At 44.4% G+C, this 20,864-nt stretch overlaps 1 protein-coding gene across 4 annotated transcripts in view; it reads left to right on the top strand.

The window, feature by feature from the left end:
- Positions 1 to 20,864, top strand: part of LOC135512356 (tetratricopeptide repeat protein 27-like) — a 67,507-nt gene that overhangs the window by 34,476 nt on the left and 12,167 nt on the right. For 2 of the 4 annotated variants that reach the window (XM_064934313.1, XM_064934314.1), the window contains exons 3-5: positions 569 to 614; positions 2,422 to 2,552; positions 20,175 to 20,357. In XM_064934313.1, coding sequence (XP_064790385.1) covers positions 20,211 to 20,357 — 147 coding nt within the window. In that variant the 5' untranslated portion in view covers positions 569 to 614; positions 2,422 to 2,552; positions 20,175 to 20,210. Of the gene's footprint in view, positions 1 to 568; positions 615 to 2,421; positions 2,553 to 20,174; positions 20,358 to 20,864 lie in introns of those variants that run through there. The other 2 variants (XM_064934315.1, XM_064934312.1) reach the window with 1 other exon arrangement.

Genomic DNA, 20,864 nt, shown 5'->3' with positions numbered 1-20,864 from the left:
GGAAAAAAATATAATTCCACTTTGACATTATGGGGTATTGTGTGTAGGCCATTGATAATAAAAAAAAATCTCAATTTAATCCGTTTTAAATTCAGGCTGTAATACAACAAAAGGTGGAAGAAGTGAAGGGGTGTGAATACTTTCTGATGGCACTGTATAGGAAGACCGAGTCGATCACATTAATGCGCAGTGGGACCATTAAAATACCATTCCTCTCTCATTTTGTCACTCCCTCTACCCCCTCCCCCACTCTCTTTTTCCATTACTCTCACAAATGCGCACACATTCCCACACACAAACACTCTCAGACAAACTGAGAACACGCCCTTACCGTAGCCCCAGTTATAACACTCTTGTCCTCCAGCAGTCTTTCCAATCCAACTTAATGACCCATACGGCACCTGTGTGCCCAATGCATCGGGAGGGAATGTACTCCTAGAGCACTCGGCAGAACCGATTTCTGCTCTGAGGGAGTTAGTCTTCTGCCACGGTATCTAAACAACCCTGTGCTTACTTGTGTGTAAACTGTTTTTCTCCCTCCCTCTCTTTTTCCTCCTTTAAAACGCAGAGGCGTGGAACAACCTCTCCACGGCCTACATCCGCCTGAGACAGAAGTGAGTACTGTACAGTCGCACCCCCTGGGCCATTAACCTGTCAAAGATTGAACAGAATTAGGACTCTGGAAGATGTAGAATTCAGTCATACGTACCATCAACGAGTGACTGACTCAATGTTCGAATGTCTCCTGGTTTTGAATTTAGGGTCCCTCAGTCTAGTTGAGAGCCTCCTCTCCCCAGCTCACAAACAATTGACTGGACTGGAGGTTCGCTTTAGGGTGAGGAATTATATTATTGAGCCAACTGGTCTTGGTGGCTCTCACTGATACTCACTCACTTGGTCACTCACTCACCCGCCCATCCATCCACCCCCCTGGTGCCGGTTGACACAAGGCTAGAACAAAGACAGAGGACTCAAACATTGATGTGATCAGCCCTGATATCCCTGAGTTTCCCAGGCCGCTACCCGTACTGATCAAAGACATGTCACTCTCACAGAGACAGCGAGAGGGAATCGCACTGTCAGCCAGCAGGCCTCCATTCAACCTGACCGTATTGATTTTTGGCTGGAGAGGGGTATCAAAGAGTGGGGGTTGAGATGAGATGTTGTCTGTGGAAGGACATTACAACACTTATCAAACAGAACATCGCCAGCCTGCATAACCCCACAGATAGCACTGATTTACACACTAGTGAAACAGATTGATGTTTACAAGGTTGTTTTTTTTCTCACCCCACTCCAACTTCTCTGGTCATTAGTTTGGTCTCGTAACTGACTTCAATGCTTTTCAATTACTTCCCGAAACTCACCGGGCAGTAGTAATGGGAAAGATAACATCGTAGCACCCTCCTGATTTTACCACAGGACCTAGGTACACCCCTGCTGACCCTGACGAGGGCATCAGACAGATTTGTTAGGCTTAAGTCAATTAGAACATTCTCACCCCTGCAAGATGTGCAGGTTCGCTTATTTCCCCTGAAAACCACAAGCTCTTGCTGGCAGGACTCTCTGTTTGGGAAGCAGGACTCGCCACTGTTTCTTTCTTGGGAAACTTTCCCCCCTCAGCCCCTGTTCAAATCAGGTCTGTGCTTTCAGGCCTGAAATTAAAAAGTGTGGAGACTTCTAGCTGGTTAGCGCTTGGGCTAATTCAGTTGAAGCCTTCTCTGTTGAAGAGGCTGGAGCCTGTGGTGTGTATGTGTGAGTGCAGGTGGATCAGAAGGAGAGAATCAGGGCGGTTGTGACAGCCCGGCGCTAACTATGTAGCCTGCGTCTCACTGAGGTGTCAGACACAGAGGGCAGGCAGCCATGTCAGTCATGCTTGGCTATGCTCCACCTCTGGACATCTGCTGAAGTTACAGAGATACTGGCACCTCATCTGAAATCGTGACTAATTACTGAACTGTAGAAATGACGGGTAGGATCGAATCCAAACTTAAAGGAATAGTGCGAGATTTTGATAATTATATTGAAGGTAGTTTTGTGAGCCAGTGCTAACTAGCTTACCGGTAGACTTCCAGTCATTGCGCTAACGCTGGTTAGCATTGGCTCATGAAACTACCTTCAACTTCCTTCAAACTGTACATAAACATAATGGTATCCATGAGCTCATCTGACTCTGGGTAAGTAGAGAAAGGGCTTGTTTGCCAGAATCTTGCACTATCCCTTTGAGTAACTCAAATTGGTACAAATATCCCATTGACAGTAATGCATGATTTACGCCAAAGTCTGTGTGCATCTCAACTTAATATTAATTCCATAAGACTTTGTAAGCTGCTCCTGAAAAATATCATGAGCACCAGCCATGTAAAAACTCTTCACTTGACACCACTAATTCCAGGCCCTGTCTGTCCCACTGTCTGTCAGGACCAAGGCGTTCCACAACCTGCAGGATGCTCTGAAGTGTAACTACGAACACTGGCAGACCTGGGAGCACTTCATTGCTGTCTGCACCGGCGTTGGAGAGTTTGCAGAGGGACAAATTCAAGGATGTACAGGTAACGATAGTGCCCACGGGCACAGATCTAGGATCAGTTATCCTGAAATCACAGCCTAAACCATTTAGGAGGAAATGCTAAATGGATCTTAGATCGGTGTCAGGGGGCGGTACGTGTAAAGCAACCTAGAATTTGAACATGCTGGACACAATATGCCACCAGGAGCTTGCCTATAATGGCACAGTAATATCCTATTATTCAAGGAGTCGTGGCTGGACGAGGATCTGGTTAATATAAATCTATCTGTTTTTTCTATGCATTGCAGGACAGACCGGCAACATCTCATAAACTCAAGAGCGGGGATGTATGTCTCTTTGTTAACAACAGCTGGTGCACGATTTAGAATATTAAGGAAGTCTCGGGGTTCTGCTCACCTGAGTTAGAATACCTCATGATCAACTGTAGACCATACTATTTACCAAGAGAGTTTTCATCCATTTTTTGTAGCTGTCTATTTACCACAACAAACCAAGCTCTATAGGGCCATAAGCCAACAAGATAATATTCATCCAGAGGCAGCGTTCCTAGTGTCCGGTGATTTTAATGCAGGAACACTGAAATCCGTTTTACCTCATTTCTACCAACGTCTCACCTGTGCAACTAGAGGGGTCACCTTTACTGCACATACAGAGACACATACAAAGCTCTCCCTCGTCCTCCATTTGGCAAATCTGACCATAACGCTATCCTGCTGATTCCTGCTTACAAGCAAAACCTCAAACAGGAAGTACCAGTGACCCACTCAATTTGGAAGTGTTCTGGTGAAGCAGATGCTAAGCTACTGGACTGTTTTGCTAGAGCAGACTCGAATATGTTTTGGGATTCATCCAATGACATTGAGAAAAGAGTTTGCCACATCAGTCACCTGCTTCATTAATAAATGCATCGAAGACGTTGCCCCCACAGTTACCGTACATACATATCCCTACCAGAGGCCATGGATTACAGGCAACATCCACACTGAGGTAAAGGCTAGATCTGCCTCTTTCAAGGAGCGGGACACTAACCCAGTCTCTTATAAGAAATCCTGCTATGCCACTTCTCAAACTCATTCCACGGAGGGCCAAGTGTCTGCAGGTTTTCTCTCCTCACTTATATTTGATTGATGAATTAAGATCACAGATTAGTAAAGTACTTCCCTCACCCGGTTGTCTAGGTCTTAAACAAAACCCAAAGACACTAGCCCCTCCATAGAATGAGTTTGACACCCCTGCGCTATGCTCTCCGACAACCCATCAAGCAGGCTAAGCATCGATATAGGACTAAGATCAAATCCTACTGCGCCGGCTCTCCGTAGCCGTTGTTAATAAGACCTTTAAACAGGTTAACATTCACAAGACCGCAGGGACAGATGGATTACCAGGATGCATAACCAGAGCATGCGCTGACCAGCTGGCAAGTGTCTTCACTGACATTTTCCACCTTTTCCAGACCACATAGTTCCTGTGCCCAATAAAGATTACTTGTCTAAATGGCTATCGCTCCGTAATACTCACATCTGTAGCCATGACATTCTTTGAAAGGCTGGTCATGGCTCACATCAACACCATCGTCCCAGACACCCTGGACCCTCTCAAATTTGCATACCGCCAAACAAATCCACACCTACGTGAGAATGCTGTTCATTGACTGCAGTTCAACATTCAACACCATAGTGCCCTTGGAGCTCATCACTAAGCTAAGGTCCCTGGAACTGAACACCTCCCTCTGCAACTGGATCCTGGACTTCCTGACAGGGCCTCTGAGGTGCGTGCTTAGTCCCCTCCTGTACTCCCTGTTCACCCATGACTGTGTGGCCGATGACACAATGGTGGTAGGCCTGACAACGATGAGACAGCCTATAGGGAGAAGGTCAGAGGCCTGGCAGTGTGGTGCCAGGACAGCAACTTCTCCTTCGACAACAGTGAGACAAAGGAGCTGATCTTGGACTACAGGAATTGGAGGGCTGAGCCACGCCCCCATTCACATTGAGGCTGTAGTGGAGCGGGTCGGGAGCTTCAAGTTCTTTGGTGTCCATATCACTAAGGATCTATCATGGCCCAAACACACCAACACAGTCGTGAAGATGTCATGACAACGCCTCTTCCCCCTCAGGAGGCTGAAGAGCTGGCATGGGCCATCAGATGCTCAAAAAGTCTACAGCTGCACCATTGAGAGCGTCTTGACTGGCTGCATCACCACTTTGTTTCCAAACTGCTTGGCATCCGACCTCAAGGCACTACAGAGGGTAGTACATACGGCCCAGTACATCATCCAGGACCTGTATACCAGGCGGTGTCAGAGGAAGGCCCAGAAAATGTATCCAGCCACCAAGCCACAAACTGTTCTCTCTGCTTCCGCACAACCGTACCAATGCACCAAGTCTGGAAGCAACAGGACCCTGAACTGCGTTTACCCCAAGCCATAAGACTTCTAAACAAGACTGATAAATAGCTCATAAAATGGCAACCACGGCTGCCCACGTTGACCTTTTTTGTACTAACTCTCTTGCGCTGACTATGCACACACACTGGACTCTACCCACACACTCACACATACCTACACTGACGCCCCAATATATATACACACACACACTACATACGCCAACACACACAACATGCACACACACAATATCACACTACATACACTGCTGCTAGTCACTTTACCCCTACCTACATAGCTACCTCAATTACCTTGTACCCCTGCACATCAACTCAGTACTGGTATTCCCTTTGTATAGCCATGTTATTTTCTACTCCCTATATATAACCATGTTATTTTCTACTCCCTATATATAACCATGTTATTTTCCCTATATGTAGCCATGTTTTCTACTCCCTATATATATATATATAGATATATCTATCTATCTATCATTGTTATTTTTACTCTATTTATATGCGTTATTCTCTGTCAACTCTGCTTTGGAAATGGACCTTAAGTAAGCATTTTACTGTTAGTCTACACCTGTTGTCTACGAAGCATGTGACATAAAATTGGATTTGATTACACCATACACCTCATCTGCTTGTTCTACCGTGCTGCCACTCTAATAATGCGTGTTTAACAGTTGCCGCGCAGGTCTTCCGGAGGAGGAGGAGCAACGGGGAAGTCTCAGCCGTGTCATTTGGGATTCAGCCTCCATAATTTACCAGGGCACAGAAGGGTGCACTCAACCTCCTCTCTCCGCCTCTTAGCTCCATCACAAAACCCAGGGCCACCCAGAGAATGAACCCAGGGGAATGAAAAATATGAGGGAGGTTGTAATCTGTTTGAGAAAAGCCACCGCCACCTGCTACCACCTCTTTAATACTGAAATCACTTGGGTCAGGGAGCCCGATCATTCGGAGACCTGAACCTTCTAGACCTCCATGACAACACACCGCTTGAACACCAGTCTCTTATTTTGCTGAGGCTCTTATCCCCACAATGTCTAATGGAATGTCAGGTGTCGATATTGAAATGGGATCCATAGGACCCTGCTCACACTCTCTGAAGATGTCCCTGCAAAATGTCCACGCCAATAGTTGTACCCTGCCTGCTAGGCTTATCAGGGACTTTCATTTGGTTTCATTTTCAAAAATGTACATGTACAATCAGTGAATCATCGCTCGCTAATTAGAAATCCACCAACGCATACTAAATAGAAACTTTACCGGGCGACTTCGAATAAACAAGTCCTAACATTGCCACTGAGCTGAACGGCAATATAAGTCCTCTGTCCCGGACTACATATGGTCTGCCTTCAGAGCAATTAACTGTAAAGATGTTTCGGTCTGAATGTGAACACTCTAAATAACAAACAGATCTTTAGATGTCTGGAGGTTGGGGCTGGGTGCTCCTGGGTGCACAGTCATAATACCCAGCCCTTGCTTCATCTTGCACCGCCACTGTCGTGCCACTTAACATTCACAGCCATGTTTGGAGCTGTTTCATTGCCTTTCCTAATTAGCTTGGCAAAGTCAGTAGGGGTTTGCTCAAAAAGTGTTATTTTACTTTTCTTTCCTGCCCGCTCTCCCTCTTTTACTCTTCTTTCGCTCAATGGATTCATTTATGCTTGGCAAGATGCTAGTGCCTCATAAATTAGGGTCGGAGATGTAAAAGCACACAAGTTGAAAAGGTCACAACCAGCCACCCGCTGTTGAGAAGGATATGTCCCAGTAATTGGGATCTAGATTCACATTCTTTAACTGTTTTCCCACAGTCTTCATTCTCTTTATTTTTCCTTCTGCCCTTTACTCTCTGGGTTGCGTAAGGAGGATGGGTCAGTTCCTAAGGCCCCAGCTTATTTGGCTTTTGAGCATCAAATTAAAATGTGTTCCCATCCGGTTTATGAGTGCTTACTGTGGTTGTCTGATACCCTAGCCCCTCTCCACTCACACAATGTGCATAGTTTGGTGGGGCTATTTGAGTTGCTGACATTGTAAAGTCCCCACCCATCTCTTCTACCCCCCCCCCCATACCATGCCCCTCCTCCCTTCCTCAACTCAGCACTGTTTCATTTAAAAGCGCTCGTATTTGTAGCGTAGGCTATATTCGGCACCCTATTTTTAGGCATGCCTGACTCGCGTCATTGAATTGTTTTTTGAATTGTTTGAAGAGAGGCAACAGTTAACGTCATACCTCCTAACCCACTTCATTAAATCTATTATTGGAAGTGCTTGTTTGTCACCAATGTCTTTTCCTTCCCCCTCCTTCACTTGTTCTGACCTCATATTTTGTTTATTTTCTTCCATTTTGTTTGCTTCCTGTGACTGTTTTTCGTGTATACTGGGCTGTATGTCAGTGGGAGAGAGTATTTTACAACTGTACTCCCTATGGGCCATGACCAGGGCATTTTATTAAATGCATTGGTAGCACTCGTGCTCCCAACTTAAAGCTAGGAGCACAACATAACATTTGGAGCACCAGAAGATAGTAATATTTTGAAATTGATTGGTATATAGCATGTATTGAGCCTTTATGAATTCTTGCTACTTGTGAAGCACATGTTGTGCCCTAAAAACGAATCTGTAGCACTGTAAAGAGGCTTGTTTATTATAAAAGCTACAATGTTGATATCCGTCATTGAGAGAAAGTCATTGGTGGAATATTAGGTTTCTACATTGTGTAAATGCACTACCTATTGAGATTCATTACATTTGATCCCTAAAAAAGAAACGATATTCATTTTAAACTAAAGGTTTGTAAAGTACATTTGGACGTTTGACATTCTGAAACAATGGACTTTGACGTCAGTAGGGCAAACAGGCAAGCAACTGCAGCATATTTCTATACCAGAGGTCATTGAAATAACCAGGAACAACGAATGTTTATTTTTTATGAAATCGATAGCACATTGCCTAATACCAGAATTAAGATGGACCTACCTATTCATTAATATAGGCATCTGAAATCAAAATAAATGTATTGAGCATCCACATGTGATTGGCCTATGATTTGCGCTTCACATTCGCAACATTAATCATGCAATGCATGCATGCACTAAATTGGTGGCTTTAATCTTGTTGCGTAATAAGCAGTTGAAAAATGTATCAAATTAATTTACTGGAACATGACAGCCAACCAAATGTAGGCTACCTCATTTGAACCACTTAGTGCTACTTATAGATTTATTGAAATGACCGTAGCAGTAATTGAAAGTTGGCTATGGTGCTGAAAATGTGGAGACGAGGGCGCACAAGTCTATTACAAGCGGCGTCTAGCTTAAACAGAAGAATGGCGCATTTCCGTGTACACCAGCTCTGCACCGTTTCTGTAATCGACATAACTGCATCTACCTATTCATTACGGTAGCTAGCTCGATAAAATAGCCAGTGCGTTGTTAACCTTATTAGCAGTAGGCCTACATTTTGAGAGGTGGGACATTTTAGCACCATAGCCCCGGTGCCCAGTGGTCCCATCGTGGTCTGCAAACTCCTCTCTCTGCTCATGCGCTGTGCTGTCCCTCCAATAATGGGCTCGTCCGAGAAGTTTTCGAGAGAGACCATTTTCTATTTGGCACTCGGGTACAGCGAGGCCTAATCATTACCACAATTATCTGTGTGATTATGTATTTCTTTTTATTTATTTATTTTTTTCCCGTTGCTCCCAAGATAAAATGTCATGTTGCACGGCAAAATATTTAGGAGCATATGCGACCAAAATGGTTGCGCTTTCGAGCCATGGCAATGATGCAATTCCTCTTCTATGGAATGCAGAGGATAATCAACTCTAGAGTTGCTTGAGTGACTTACGAGGACCTCTGTCACATACGCTCTGTATTTTCCTTATCCACAGGGTCCTAGTGAGGTCCTGGTGAGAAATGATCTCACTTTACTGTGCTCTCGTTACTCCGCGTACATCAAACGCATCTCGCTCATTCCCCATGGGAGGATATTACTTTTCCTCTTAATTTCACGCAATAACAGGATACAGAACGAATCTGGGAGAGAGATCCATTCAATTTCCCCCATTTAATTTTCCCTCACTTTTTTTCTGAATTGACCACATAGCGAAACCATCATAAACCGTCCCATTTAGGGATTTCATTTGTTACACATTTTCATCGAAATCGACACTCAGATGAATCCTGTCTGAGACCTTCCAGGCAAAAATTAGCATCAGACGCTGAGGTGTCCCAGTGGCAGAAGAGAGTTGTCAATCAACATTAACACTAATTTACACAGCACCGCCCCCCTTGATTTCCCTCCAACACAGACTCCCATCAACGACTGTGCCAGTATGGCAGCTAACTGATAAGTCAGACCAACCCCTTCTCAGAGCCCAGTAGACAGAGAGAAACCCTGTTTATGGGTGTTAGCATGCCTTTCACAGCTTTCTACCGTGACATATTTATTGTACCCTGCCTCTCACTGCATTATCTCACATACACACTGATATACTTTTTTCTCCATCTGGCCCACAGACACACAGTGGTAAGAAAAGTATGTGATTTCTGCATAAATTGGTCATCAAATTTGATCTGATCTTCATTTAAGTCACAACAATAGATAAACATAGTGTGCTTAAACTAATAACACACAAATTATTGTATTTTTCTTGTGTATATTGAATACATCATTTAAACATTCACAGTGTATGTTGGGAAAAGTATGTGAACCCCTAGGCTAATGACTTCTCCAAAAGATAATTGGAGTCAGGAGTCAGCAAACCTGGAGTCCAATCAATGAGACGAGATTGGAGATGTTGATTAGAGCTGCCTTGCCCAATAAAAAACCTATTCACAAGAAGCATTGCCTGAGGAACTCCAAAAGGTTCTGGGACACAGTGAGGTCCATGGAGAACAAGAGCACCTCCTCCCAGCTGCCCACTGCACTGAGGCTAGGTAACACGGTCACCACCGATAAATCCATGATTATCGAAAACTTCAACAAGCATTTCTCAACGGCTGGCCATGCCTTCCGCCTGGCTACTCCAACCTCGGCCAACAGCTCCGCCCCCCCCTGCAGCTACTCGCCCAAGCCTCTCCAGGTTCTCCTTTACCCAAATCCAGATGGCAGATGTTCTGAAAGAACTGCAAAACCTGGACCCGTACAAATCAGCTGGGCTTGACAATCTGGACCCTCTATTTCTGAAACTCTCCGCCGCCATTGTCGCAACCCCTATTACCAGCCTGTTCAACCTCCCTTTCATATCGTCTGAGATCCCCAAGGATTGGAAAGCTGCCGCAGTCATCCCCCTCTTCAAAGGGGAGACACCCTGGACCCAAACTGTTACAAACCTATATGCATCCTGCCCTGCCTATTTAAGGTCTTCGAAAGCCAAGTCAACAAACAGGTCACTGACCATCTCAAATCCCACCGTACCTTCTCCGCTGTGCAATCTGGTTTCCGAGCCGGTCACGGGTGCACCTCAGCCACGCTCAAGGTACTAAACGATATCATAACTGCCATCGATAAAAGACAGTACTGGGCAGCCGTCTTCATCGACCTTGCCAAGGCTTTCAACTCTGTCAATCACCATATTCTTATCGGCAGACTCAGTATCCTCGGTTTTTCTGATGACTGCCGTGCCTGGTTCACTAACTACTTTGCAGACAGAGTTCAGGGAGGGCATGCTGTCCGGTCCTCTGGCAGTCTCTATGGGGGTGCCACAGGGTTAAATTCTCGGGCCGACTCTTTTCTCTGTATATATCAATGATGTTGCTCTTGCTGCGGGCGATTCCCTGATCCACCTCTACGCAGCCGACACCATTCTATATACTCCCGGCCCGTCCTTGGACACTGTGCTATCTAACCTCCAAACGAGCTTCAATGCCATACAACACTCCTTCCGTGGCCTCCAACTGCTCTTAAACGCTAGTAAAACCAAATGCATGCTTTTCAACCGTTCGCTGCCTGCACCCGCACACCTTACGAGCATCACCACCCTGGATGGTTCCGACCTTGAATATGTGGACATCTATAAGTACCTAGGTGTCTGGCTAGACTGTAAACTCTCCTTCCATTCTCATATCAAACATCTCCAATCGAAAATCAAATCTAGAGTCGGCTTTCTATTCCGCAACAAAGCCTCCTTCACTCACGCCGCCAAACTTACCCTAGTAAAACTGACTATCCTACCGATCCTCGACTTCAGCGACGTCATCTACAAAATAGCTTCCAACACTCTACTCAGCAAACTGGATGCAATTTATCACAGTGCCATCCGTTTTGTCACTAAAGCACCTTATACCACCCACCACTGCGACCTGTATGCTCTAGTCGGCTGGCCCTCGCTACATATTCGTCGCCAGACCCACTGGCTCCAGGTCATCTACAAATCCATGCTAGGTAAAGCTCCGCCTTATCTCAGTTCACTGGTCACGATGGCAACACCCACCCGTAGCAAGCGCTCCAGCAGGTGTATCTCACTGATCATCCCTAAAGCCAACACCTCATTTGGTCGCCTTTCGTTCCAGTTCTCTGCTGCCTGTGACTGGAACGAATTGCAAAAATCGCTGAACTTGGAGACTTTTATCTCCCTCACCAACTTCAAACATCTGCTATCTGAACAGCTAACTGATCGCTGCAGCTGTACATAGTCTATCGGTAAATAGCCCACCCATTTTTACCTCTCTCATCCCCATACTGTTTTTATTTATTTACTTTTCTGCTCTTTTGCACACCAATATCTCTACCTGTACATGACCATCTGATCATTTATCACTCCAGTGTTAATCTGCAAAATTGTAATTATTCGCCTACCTCCTCATGCCTTTTGCACACAATGTATATAGACTCTCTTTTTTTCTACTGTGTTATTGACTTGTTAATTGTTTACTCCATGTGTAACTCTGTGTTGTCTGTTCACACTGCTATGCTTTATCTTGGCCAGATCGCAGTTGCAAATGAGAACTTGTTCTCAACTAGCCTACCTGGTTAAATAAAGGTGAAATAAATAAAAAATAAAAAATCTCAGAAGACCTAAGATTAAGAATTGTTGACCTACATAAAGCTGGAAAGGGTTAAAAAAGTATCTCTAAAAGCCTTCATGTTCATCAGTCCACAGTAAGACAAATTGTCTATAAATGGAGAAATTTCAGCACTGTTGCTACTCTCCTGAGGAGTGGCTGTCCTGCGAAGATGACTGCAAGAGCACAGCGCAGAATGCTCAATGAGGTTAAGAAGAATGCTAGAGTGTCAGCTAAAGACTTAGAGAAATCTCTGAAACATGCCAACATCTCTGTTGACGTGTCTACGATAAGTAAAACACTAAACAAGAATGGTGTTAATGGGAGGTCACCATTGCTGTCCAAAAAAAACATTGCTGCAAGTCTGAAGTTTGCAAAAGTGCACCTGGATGTTCCACAGTGCTACTGGCAAAATATTCTGTAGACAGATCAAACGACAGTTGAGTTGTTTGGAAGTAACACACAACACTGTGAGTGGAGGAAAAAAGGTACAGCACACCAACATCAAAACCTCATCCCAACTGTAAAGTATGGTGGAGGGAGCATTATATTTTAGGGCTGCTTTGCTGCATCAGGGTCTGGATAGCTTGCTATCATCGACGGAACAATGATTTCCCAAGACATTTTTCAGAAGAATGTAAGGCTATCTGTCCTGCAATTGAAGCTCAACAGAAGTTAGGTGATGCAACAGGACAATGACCCAAAACATAGAAGTAAATCAACAACAGAATGTCTTCAACAGAAGAAAACACACCTTCTGGAGTGGCCCAGTCAGTCCTGACCTCAACCCGATTGAGATGCTGTGGCTTGACCTCGAGAGCAGTTCACAACAGACATCCCATTAATATTGCTGAACTGAAACCGTTTTGTAAAAAAGAATGGTCCAAAATTCCTTCTGACCGTTGTGCAGTTCTGATCCGCAACTACAGAAAACATTTGGTTGAGGTTATTGCTGCCAAAGCAGGGTTAACCAGTTATTGAATCCAGGGTTTCACATACTTTTCCCACCCTGCACTGTGAATGTTTACACAGTGTGTTCAATAAAGACATGAAAACATATATTTGCTTTTGTTATTAGTTTACGCAGTCTGTGTTTGTCTATTGTTGTGACTTAGATGAAGATCAGATCAAATTTTCTGACCAATTTATGCGAAAATCCAGGTAGTTCCAAAAGGTTCACATACTTTTTCTTGCCACTGTATACACTGGCACCCTATCTGAGGGTCAGGAGAGGGGTGTAGGGAGATATTTGCCACACCGTTATGGTATACAGAATTACATTTGTTCCAGCATCTGAGGACCTGCTCATATATTGAAACCTTACATTTTAAACACAGAGGTGGGGGAGAGGTAATTTTTTATTATTTATTTTTAAATTGGATCCTTATTTAACCAGGCAAACAAACTCTTATTTACAATGACGGCCAAACCCGGACAATGCTGGGCCAGTTGAGACTCCCAATCACGACCGGATGTGATACAGCTTGGACTTACACTGTGAAAACTTGGAGCACCCAAGAGACTCTGAAGACGAGTCATTTGTTACACGTGAGTGTTGAGAAGGGGAATAAAACGTTTTAAAAATCTGAACTTCCGTGGAATGCCAATAGGTAGTGAGCTGTAGTGAAAGGGGGAGAGAATCCTGGATTCCACATACTTTTGTATGTATTGTGTAGGTGTCTGGGTGGCTTGACTATCAGTTGTATGATTAGGGTGGTAGTGAGGAGAGGAGTCTGGTTTGGACCAGATCCAACCCTCTGGTTTAGTGTGAAGGGGGCCTTTCCACTCCCTCCAGCCTGTTGAAGTTCACACCACTTGAAGCTATCAGATCCACTTCCTTACAGATTATCTTCCTCCTCTACCGGCGGGCAGGCCACAGTCAACTGGAGACAAAACAATAATATAGGCGCGTATTAGCAGAGGCAGTGTTGCCCGCCCCGCCATCTGTGTGCAGCTGAACTGACAGCCCATTTAACTAAAAGCTGGGTCATTTGATCACTTGGTGTCAAGACTCTCTGGGGTGGAGTCTTTAAACGGCCTCTTTCGACGTGCAGTTTGGGAAGAGATTTTCAAACACACAATCATACTACAAGAAATGCATTGGCTCTGTTGATTCAGTCACTGTGAAGGTGAAATCCCTCCTTGTGAGTGGTTGTATGGATATGTACATTAGGCTAGAGGTGTCATGTTTGGCTGAAATGTTACTGTGAACAATCAAAGGTGGGATACAGTAAAAAATCCTTAGCTCAGCAAGCACCCGAGTTTCAAACTGTTCACTCGCTGGTTTTCTGTTAGTTCCACAACTTCAAAGGGAGCAGGCCTCGCTGACTTCTGGGAAACCACTCGCACAGGCACGCGTGTGGGAGACATGCACACACTCACTCAAAGTCTAGCATGGGGACACCCACACACACTCACACCAATACATAGGGAGACACACACAACTTGCAGTTTAACCCCACATACTACCCACACACAAAGGTAGCCTAGTGGTTAGAGCGTTGGGCCAGTAACCGAAAGGTTGCCGGATCGAATCCTTGAGCTGACAAGGTAAAATAAAATGTTCTGCCCATGAGCAAGTCAGCTCACCCACTGTTCCCCGGGTGCTGAAGATGTGGATGTCGATTAAGGCAGCCCCCGCACCTCTCTGATTCAGAGGGGAAAGGTTAAATGCGGAAGACACATTTCAGTTGAAGGCATTCAGTTGTACAACTGACTAGGTATCCCTTTCACAAACCCCTCCATTCCAGACCACAAATACCCACACACACTGCCCAGATATGCATGATGAGACGCACACATACTACACAAACACAGGGGAGATATCTCCAACCCTTAGGCCCCACCTTTCATCCATTTGAGGTCTCTCGGGCCTTTCCCCTACCTCTACTGAGCGTGCTCAGACTGGAGTGTTGGTATTCAATGCAGTGCATGAGGGCTTCATAAATAACATTCCCGTGTACAGACAGAATGAGGCCCAGAACGCTGCTGCACTTCCTGGCTTTTAGTGGAGCACATGGACAGACGTTTTGAGGTCTGTTTGAGGTCTCTAATTTTGAGTGAGATCATCCTCTACTGTCTCGCCCGCTCGTTGCTTATGGAACACAAATAGGTAACTGCCAAAATAAAGGAAACACCTATGTAAAGTGTCTTTAATAGGGTTTTGGGCCAGAACAGCTTCAATGCACCTTGGCATAGATTCTACAAGTGGGGGGTCTCAGGTGCCGCTCCAGAATCTCCCATAAGTGTTCAATTGGGATGAGATCTGGTGACCAAGACGACAATGGCCTATGGTTTACATAATTTTCATGCTCGTCAAACCATTCAGTGACCACTCGTGCCCTGTGGATGGGGGAATTGTCATCCTATCGGGGCATAGCCATGGTAGCGGACAAAAATGGCTTGCGCATAATTTTTATGCATGACCCTAAGCTTGATGGGGTGTTAATTGCTGCTTTCAATATACCTTGTATCTCTTATTTACTGTGTTTCTATTATTTTGTCAGTTACCTGTATGTCGGTGTTTGGGTTACTACATGATTCCATAGTTTAGTGTTCACTATTATTCTACAATGTAGAAAATGGTAAAAATAAAGAAAAACCCTGGAAGGAGTAGGCGTGTCCAAACCTTTGTGTGTGTGTGTGTGTGTGTGTGTGTGTGTGTGTGTGTGTGTGTGTGTGTGTGTGTGTGTGTGTGTGTGTGTGTGTGTGTGTGTGTGTGTGTGTGTGTGTGTGTGTGTGTGTGTGTGTATACAGTTGAAGTCGGAAGTTTACAAACACTTAGGTTGGAGTCATTAAAACTCGTTTTTCAACCACTCCACAAATGTCTTGTTAACAAACTATAGTTTTGGCAAGTCGGAGAGGACATCTACTTTGTGCATGACAAGTCATTTTTCCAACAATTGTTTACAGACAGATTATTTCACTTATAATTAATTGTATCACAATTCCAGTGGGTGAGAAGTTTACATACACTAAGTTGACTGTGCCTTTAAACAGCTTGGAAAATTCCAGAAAATGATGTCATGGCTTTAGAAGCTTCTGATAGGCTAATTGACATAATTTGAGTCAATTGGAGGTGTACCTTGGGATGTATTTCAAGGCCTACCTTCAACCTCCGTGCCTCTTTGCTTGACATCATGGGAAAATCAACAACAACAAATTGTGGATCTCCACAAGTCTGGTTCATCCTTGGTAGAAATTTCCATACGCCTGAAGGTACCACGTTCATCTGTATAAACAATAGTACGCAAGTATAAACACCACGGGACCACGCAGCCGTCATACAGCTCAGGAAGGAGACGCGTTCTGTCTCCTAGAAGATGAACGTACTTTGGTGCGAAAAGTGCAAATCAATCATAGAACAACAGCAAAGAACCTTGTGAAGATGCTGGAGGAAACAGGTACAAAAGTATCTATATCCACAGTAAAATGAGTCCTATGTTGACATAACCTGAAAGGCCACTCAGCAAGGAAGAAGCCACTGCTCCAAAAATACCATTAAAAAAAAGACAGACTACGGTTTGCAGCTGAACATGGGGACAAAGATTGTACTTTTTGGAGAAATGTCCTCTGGTCTGATGAAACAAAAATAGAACTGTTTGGCCATAATGACCATCACTATGTTTGGAGGAAAGGGGGGGGCTTGCAAGCCGAAGAACACCATCCCAACCGTGAAGCACGGGGTTGGCAGCATCATGTTGTAGGGGTGCTTTGCTGCAGGAAGGACTGGTGTACTTCACAAAATAGATGGCGTTATGAGGAAGGAAAATTATGTGGATATATTGAAGCAACATCTCAAGACATAGGTAGGAAGTTAAAAGCTTGGTCACAAATGGGTCTTCCAAATGGGCAATGACCACAAGCATACTTCCAAAGTTATGGCAAAATGGCTTAAGGACAACAAAGTCAAGGTATTGGAGTGGCCATCACGAAGCCCTGACCTCAATCCTATAGAACATTTGAAAAAGTGTGTGCGAGCAAGGAGGCCTACAAACCTCAGTTACACCAGCTCTGTCAGGAGGAATGGGCTAACATTCACCCAACTTATTGTGGGTAGCTTGAAGAAGGCTACCCGAAACGTTTGTCCCAAGATGATAAACAATTTAAAGGCAATGCTACCAAATACTAATTGAGTGTATGTAAACTTCTGACCCACTAGGAATGTGATGAAAGAAATAAAAGCTGAAATAAATCACTCTCTCTACTATTATTCTGACATTTCGCATTCTTAAAATAAGGTGGTGATCCTAACTGACCTAACACAGGGAATTGTTCCTTGGATTAAATGTCAGGAATTGTGAAACTGAGTTTAAATGGATTTGGCTAAATTGCATGTAAACTTCTGACTTCAGCTGTGTGTATATATATATATATATATATATAACTCAGCAGAAAAAGAAATGTCCCTTTTTCGTAAAAATAGGATAATTCGTAAAAATCCAAAATAACTTCACAGATCTTCATTGCAAAGGGTTTAAACACTGTTTCCTGTGCTTATTCAATGAACCATAAACAATTAATGAACATGCAGAACGGTCTGAGGGACGGTCGTTAAAGTCACAGTTATGAAAACTTAGGACACTAAAGAGGCCAAAAGAAAGATGCCTAGGGTCCCTGCTCATCTGCGTGAATGTGCCTTAGACATGCTTCAAGGAGGCATGAGGACTGCAGATGTGGCCAGGGCACTAACTTGCAATTTCCGTACTGTGAGACACCAAAGACAGCGCTACAGGGAGACGGGATAGACAGCTAATCGTCCCTCGCAGTGGCAGACCATGTGTAACAACACCTGTGCAAGATTGGTACATCCAAACATCACACCTGCGGGACAGGTACAGGATGGCAACAACAACTGGCCGAGGGACACCAGGAACGCACAATCCCTCCATCAGTGCTCAGACTGTCTGAGAGGTTGGACTGAGGGCTTGTAGGCATGTTGTCTGGTGAGGACCTGCCTTACATCACCGGCAACAATGTTGCCTATGGGCACAAACCCACCGTCGCTGGACCAGACAGGACTGGCAAAAAGTGCTCTTCAGTGACGAGTCGCGGTTTTGTCTCGCCAGGGGTGATGGTCGGATTTGCGTTTATTGTCGAAGGTTTGAGCATTACACCGAGGCCTGTACTCTGGAGCGGGATCGATTTGAAGGTGGAGGGTCCGTCATGGTCGGGTCCAATGTGTCACAGCATCATCGGACTGAGCTTGTTGTCATTGCAGACAATCTCAATGCTGTGTGTTACAGGGAAGACATCCTCCTCCCTCATGTGGTACCCTTCCTGCAAGCTCATCCTGACATGACCCTCCAGCATGACAATGCTACCATCCATACTGCTCGTTCTGTGCATGATTCCCTGCAAGACCGGTATGTGAGTTGCCAGCGAAGAGCCTAGATCTCAATCCCATTGAGCACGTCTGGAACCTGTTGGATCGGAGGGTGAGGGCTCGGGCCATTCTCCCAAGAAATGGCTGGGAACTTGCATGTGCCTTGGTGGAAGAGTGGGGTACCATCTCACAGCAATAACTGGCGAATCTGGTGCAATCCATGAGGAGGAGATGCACTGCAGTACTTAATGCAGCTTGTGGCCACACCAGATACTGCCTGTTACTTTTGATTTTGACCCCTCCTTTGTTCAGGGACACATATTTATTATTTTTATGTGTATATATACACACACACACTACCATTCAAAAGTTTGGGGTCACTTAGAAATGTCCTCATCTTTGATCATGAAACACATTTTTGTCCATTAATATAACATCAAATTGATCAGAAATACAGTGTAGACATGGTTAATGTTGTAATTGACTATTGTAGCTGGAAACGGCAGATTTATTTTAATGGATTATCTACATAGGCGTACAGAGGTCCATTATCAGCAATCATCACTCCTGTGTTCCAATGGCACGTTGTGTTGTGTAAGCTAATCCGAGTTCATCATTTTAATTGATCATTAGAAAACCCTTTTGCAATTATGTTAGCAAAGCTTTAAACTGTTATTCTCATTAAAGAAGCAATAAAACTGGCTGCCTTTTGACTAGTTGAGTGTCTGGAGCATCAGCATTTGTGGGTTTGATTACAGGGTCAATATGGCCAGAAACAAAGAACTTTCTTCTGAAACTCGTCAGTCTATAATTGTTCTGAGAAATTAAGGCTATTACATGCGAGGAATTGCCAAGTAACTGAAGATCCCATACAACGCTGTGTACTACTCCCTTCCCAGAACAGCACAAACTGGCTTTAACTATAATAGAAAGGGGAGTGGGAGGCCCAGGTGCACAACTGAGCAAGAGGACAAGTACATTAGTGTCTAGTTTGAGAAACAGACCCCTCACAAGTCCTCAACTGGCAGCTTCATTAAATAGTACCTGCAAAACACCAGTCTTAACGTCAACAGTGAAGAGTCTACTCCGGGATGCTGGCCTTCTTTAGACTTTAGACAAGAGCTCATGGGTGGGCCTGGCCCACCAATGTTTGCACTCCTGCCAGTCATGTGAAATTAATAGATTAGGGCCTAATTTATTTATTTCAATTGACTGATTTAAAAAAATATATATATATATATATATGACCTGTAACTCAGTAACATCTTTGAAATTGTTCCATATTGCATTTATATTTTATATGTATATTTTTGTTCAGTATAGCTATGACTATTACATGCCTGTGTGTGTTGCTTTCTAACTTAATTATTTGTTTTCAGTGTGCTGATGATGAAATCGTTTTATTATTCATATGGGAAAGTATTTAATTAAAATATGTAAAAGAGGGTGAGGTCATATTTTCAAATCTGGCATTGCTCTGCCCTGTTTAATTGTACTGCATGATGATCGTGACTATGCATACATTTCCATTGAGACAATGGAAAACAAGCCAGACAAATCCTGTGCGGTGTCGATATTCCAGTCTCAGTCCCTATCGTATTGCATTTGAGTGGGTGTGACGGGAAATTGAAACCAAGTGCGGAAAGCGTCGGTGTGAAATACTCTCCTGCTCAGATGGCAGTCTCCAAACTAGAAACAGAGGATGACGCAGCCACGAGACATTGAGGAAACCCAACTGGCCTATGTTGAGAGAGGACATATGTAATTCAAGCCAGTGTGGTCAGGTTCACACACCAAACCACCCACCACTTTCTCTTCGATTTAGACAAAAGTAGTCACTCCACCCTTTCTGACTCCTCTCTCACTTCAAACCAAAGTAGCGCTCCATTCACATTCCAACTCGTCCCTGTTCTCTGTGTTCCAGATTCAAGAGATCCTGGTGCAGGCGGTGGTGGAGGACATGATGGATAACCATGGCAACCAGGCCTCGTCCCTGCGGGCCAAGATCCAGGAGCTCCTGGGTCGCGCACGTCCCGCCATAGCACCGACGCTGAGATCTGTCGTCACTACGCCCTGCTGTATGGAGACGGACAGAGCACCAGGCCTGGTGACGAGTTAGTAGGCCCCCTTAACATTCCCCTAACATCCCTTGACATTTAGCTGTGCAAACACCACACATGAAATATACTTACTGTATGTGCTCTTAGGAGACGGGGGAAAGTAATTATTGTAATTGACTTTGCGCCTGTTAATAAGCTATTCATAGGCTCATTAGTAACTGATAGGCATTGGTAACTAATGGTGTTGCACTTAGCCACACGGTGATAGATGGCTCCTATTTGTCCGACTCAGTGAGCTGATGAGGTTTTTTTTCCTTCATACAAAGGCCACATGTAGAAGTTGGTCAAATTGAGAGAAAAAAGCTATTAAAGTGTGACTTTGTCCTCGTGTTTATTGACCAGTTGTAGTGTTTTACCGCAGTAAGGATTGTGCTTGATTGAGCATTCACGTTTTGCTGTTTCTTGTCATTACAATACTTATACTTTAATTGTTCTCTTAGATGTATTTGTGTGCTTCTACATTTCTACTTAGGAGCACATCGTGTCAGCATAGG

This window comes from Oncorhynchus masou, chromosome 24, assembly GCF_036934945.1.
Source record: "Oncorhynchus masou masou isolate Uvic2021 chromosome 24, UVic_Omas_1.1, whole genome shotgun sequence".
NCBI classification, from domain to species: Eukaryota; Metazoa; Chordata; class Actinopteri; order Salmoniformes; family Salmonidae; genus Oncorhynchus; species Oncorhynchus masou.
The sequence above is the reverse complement of the archived record's forward strand: the minus strand, read 5'-3'. Positions and strand labels throughout refer to the sequence as shown.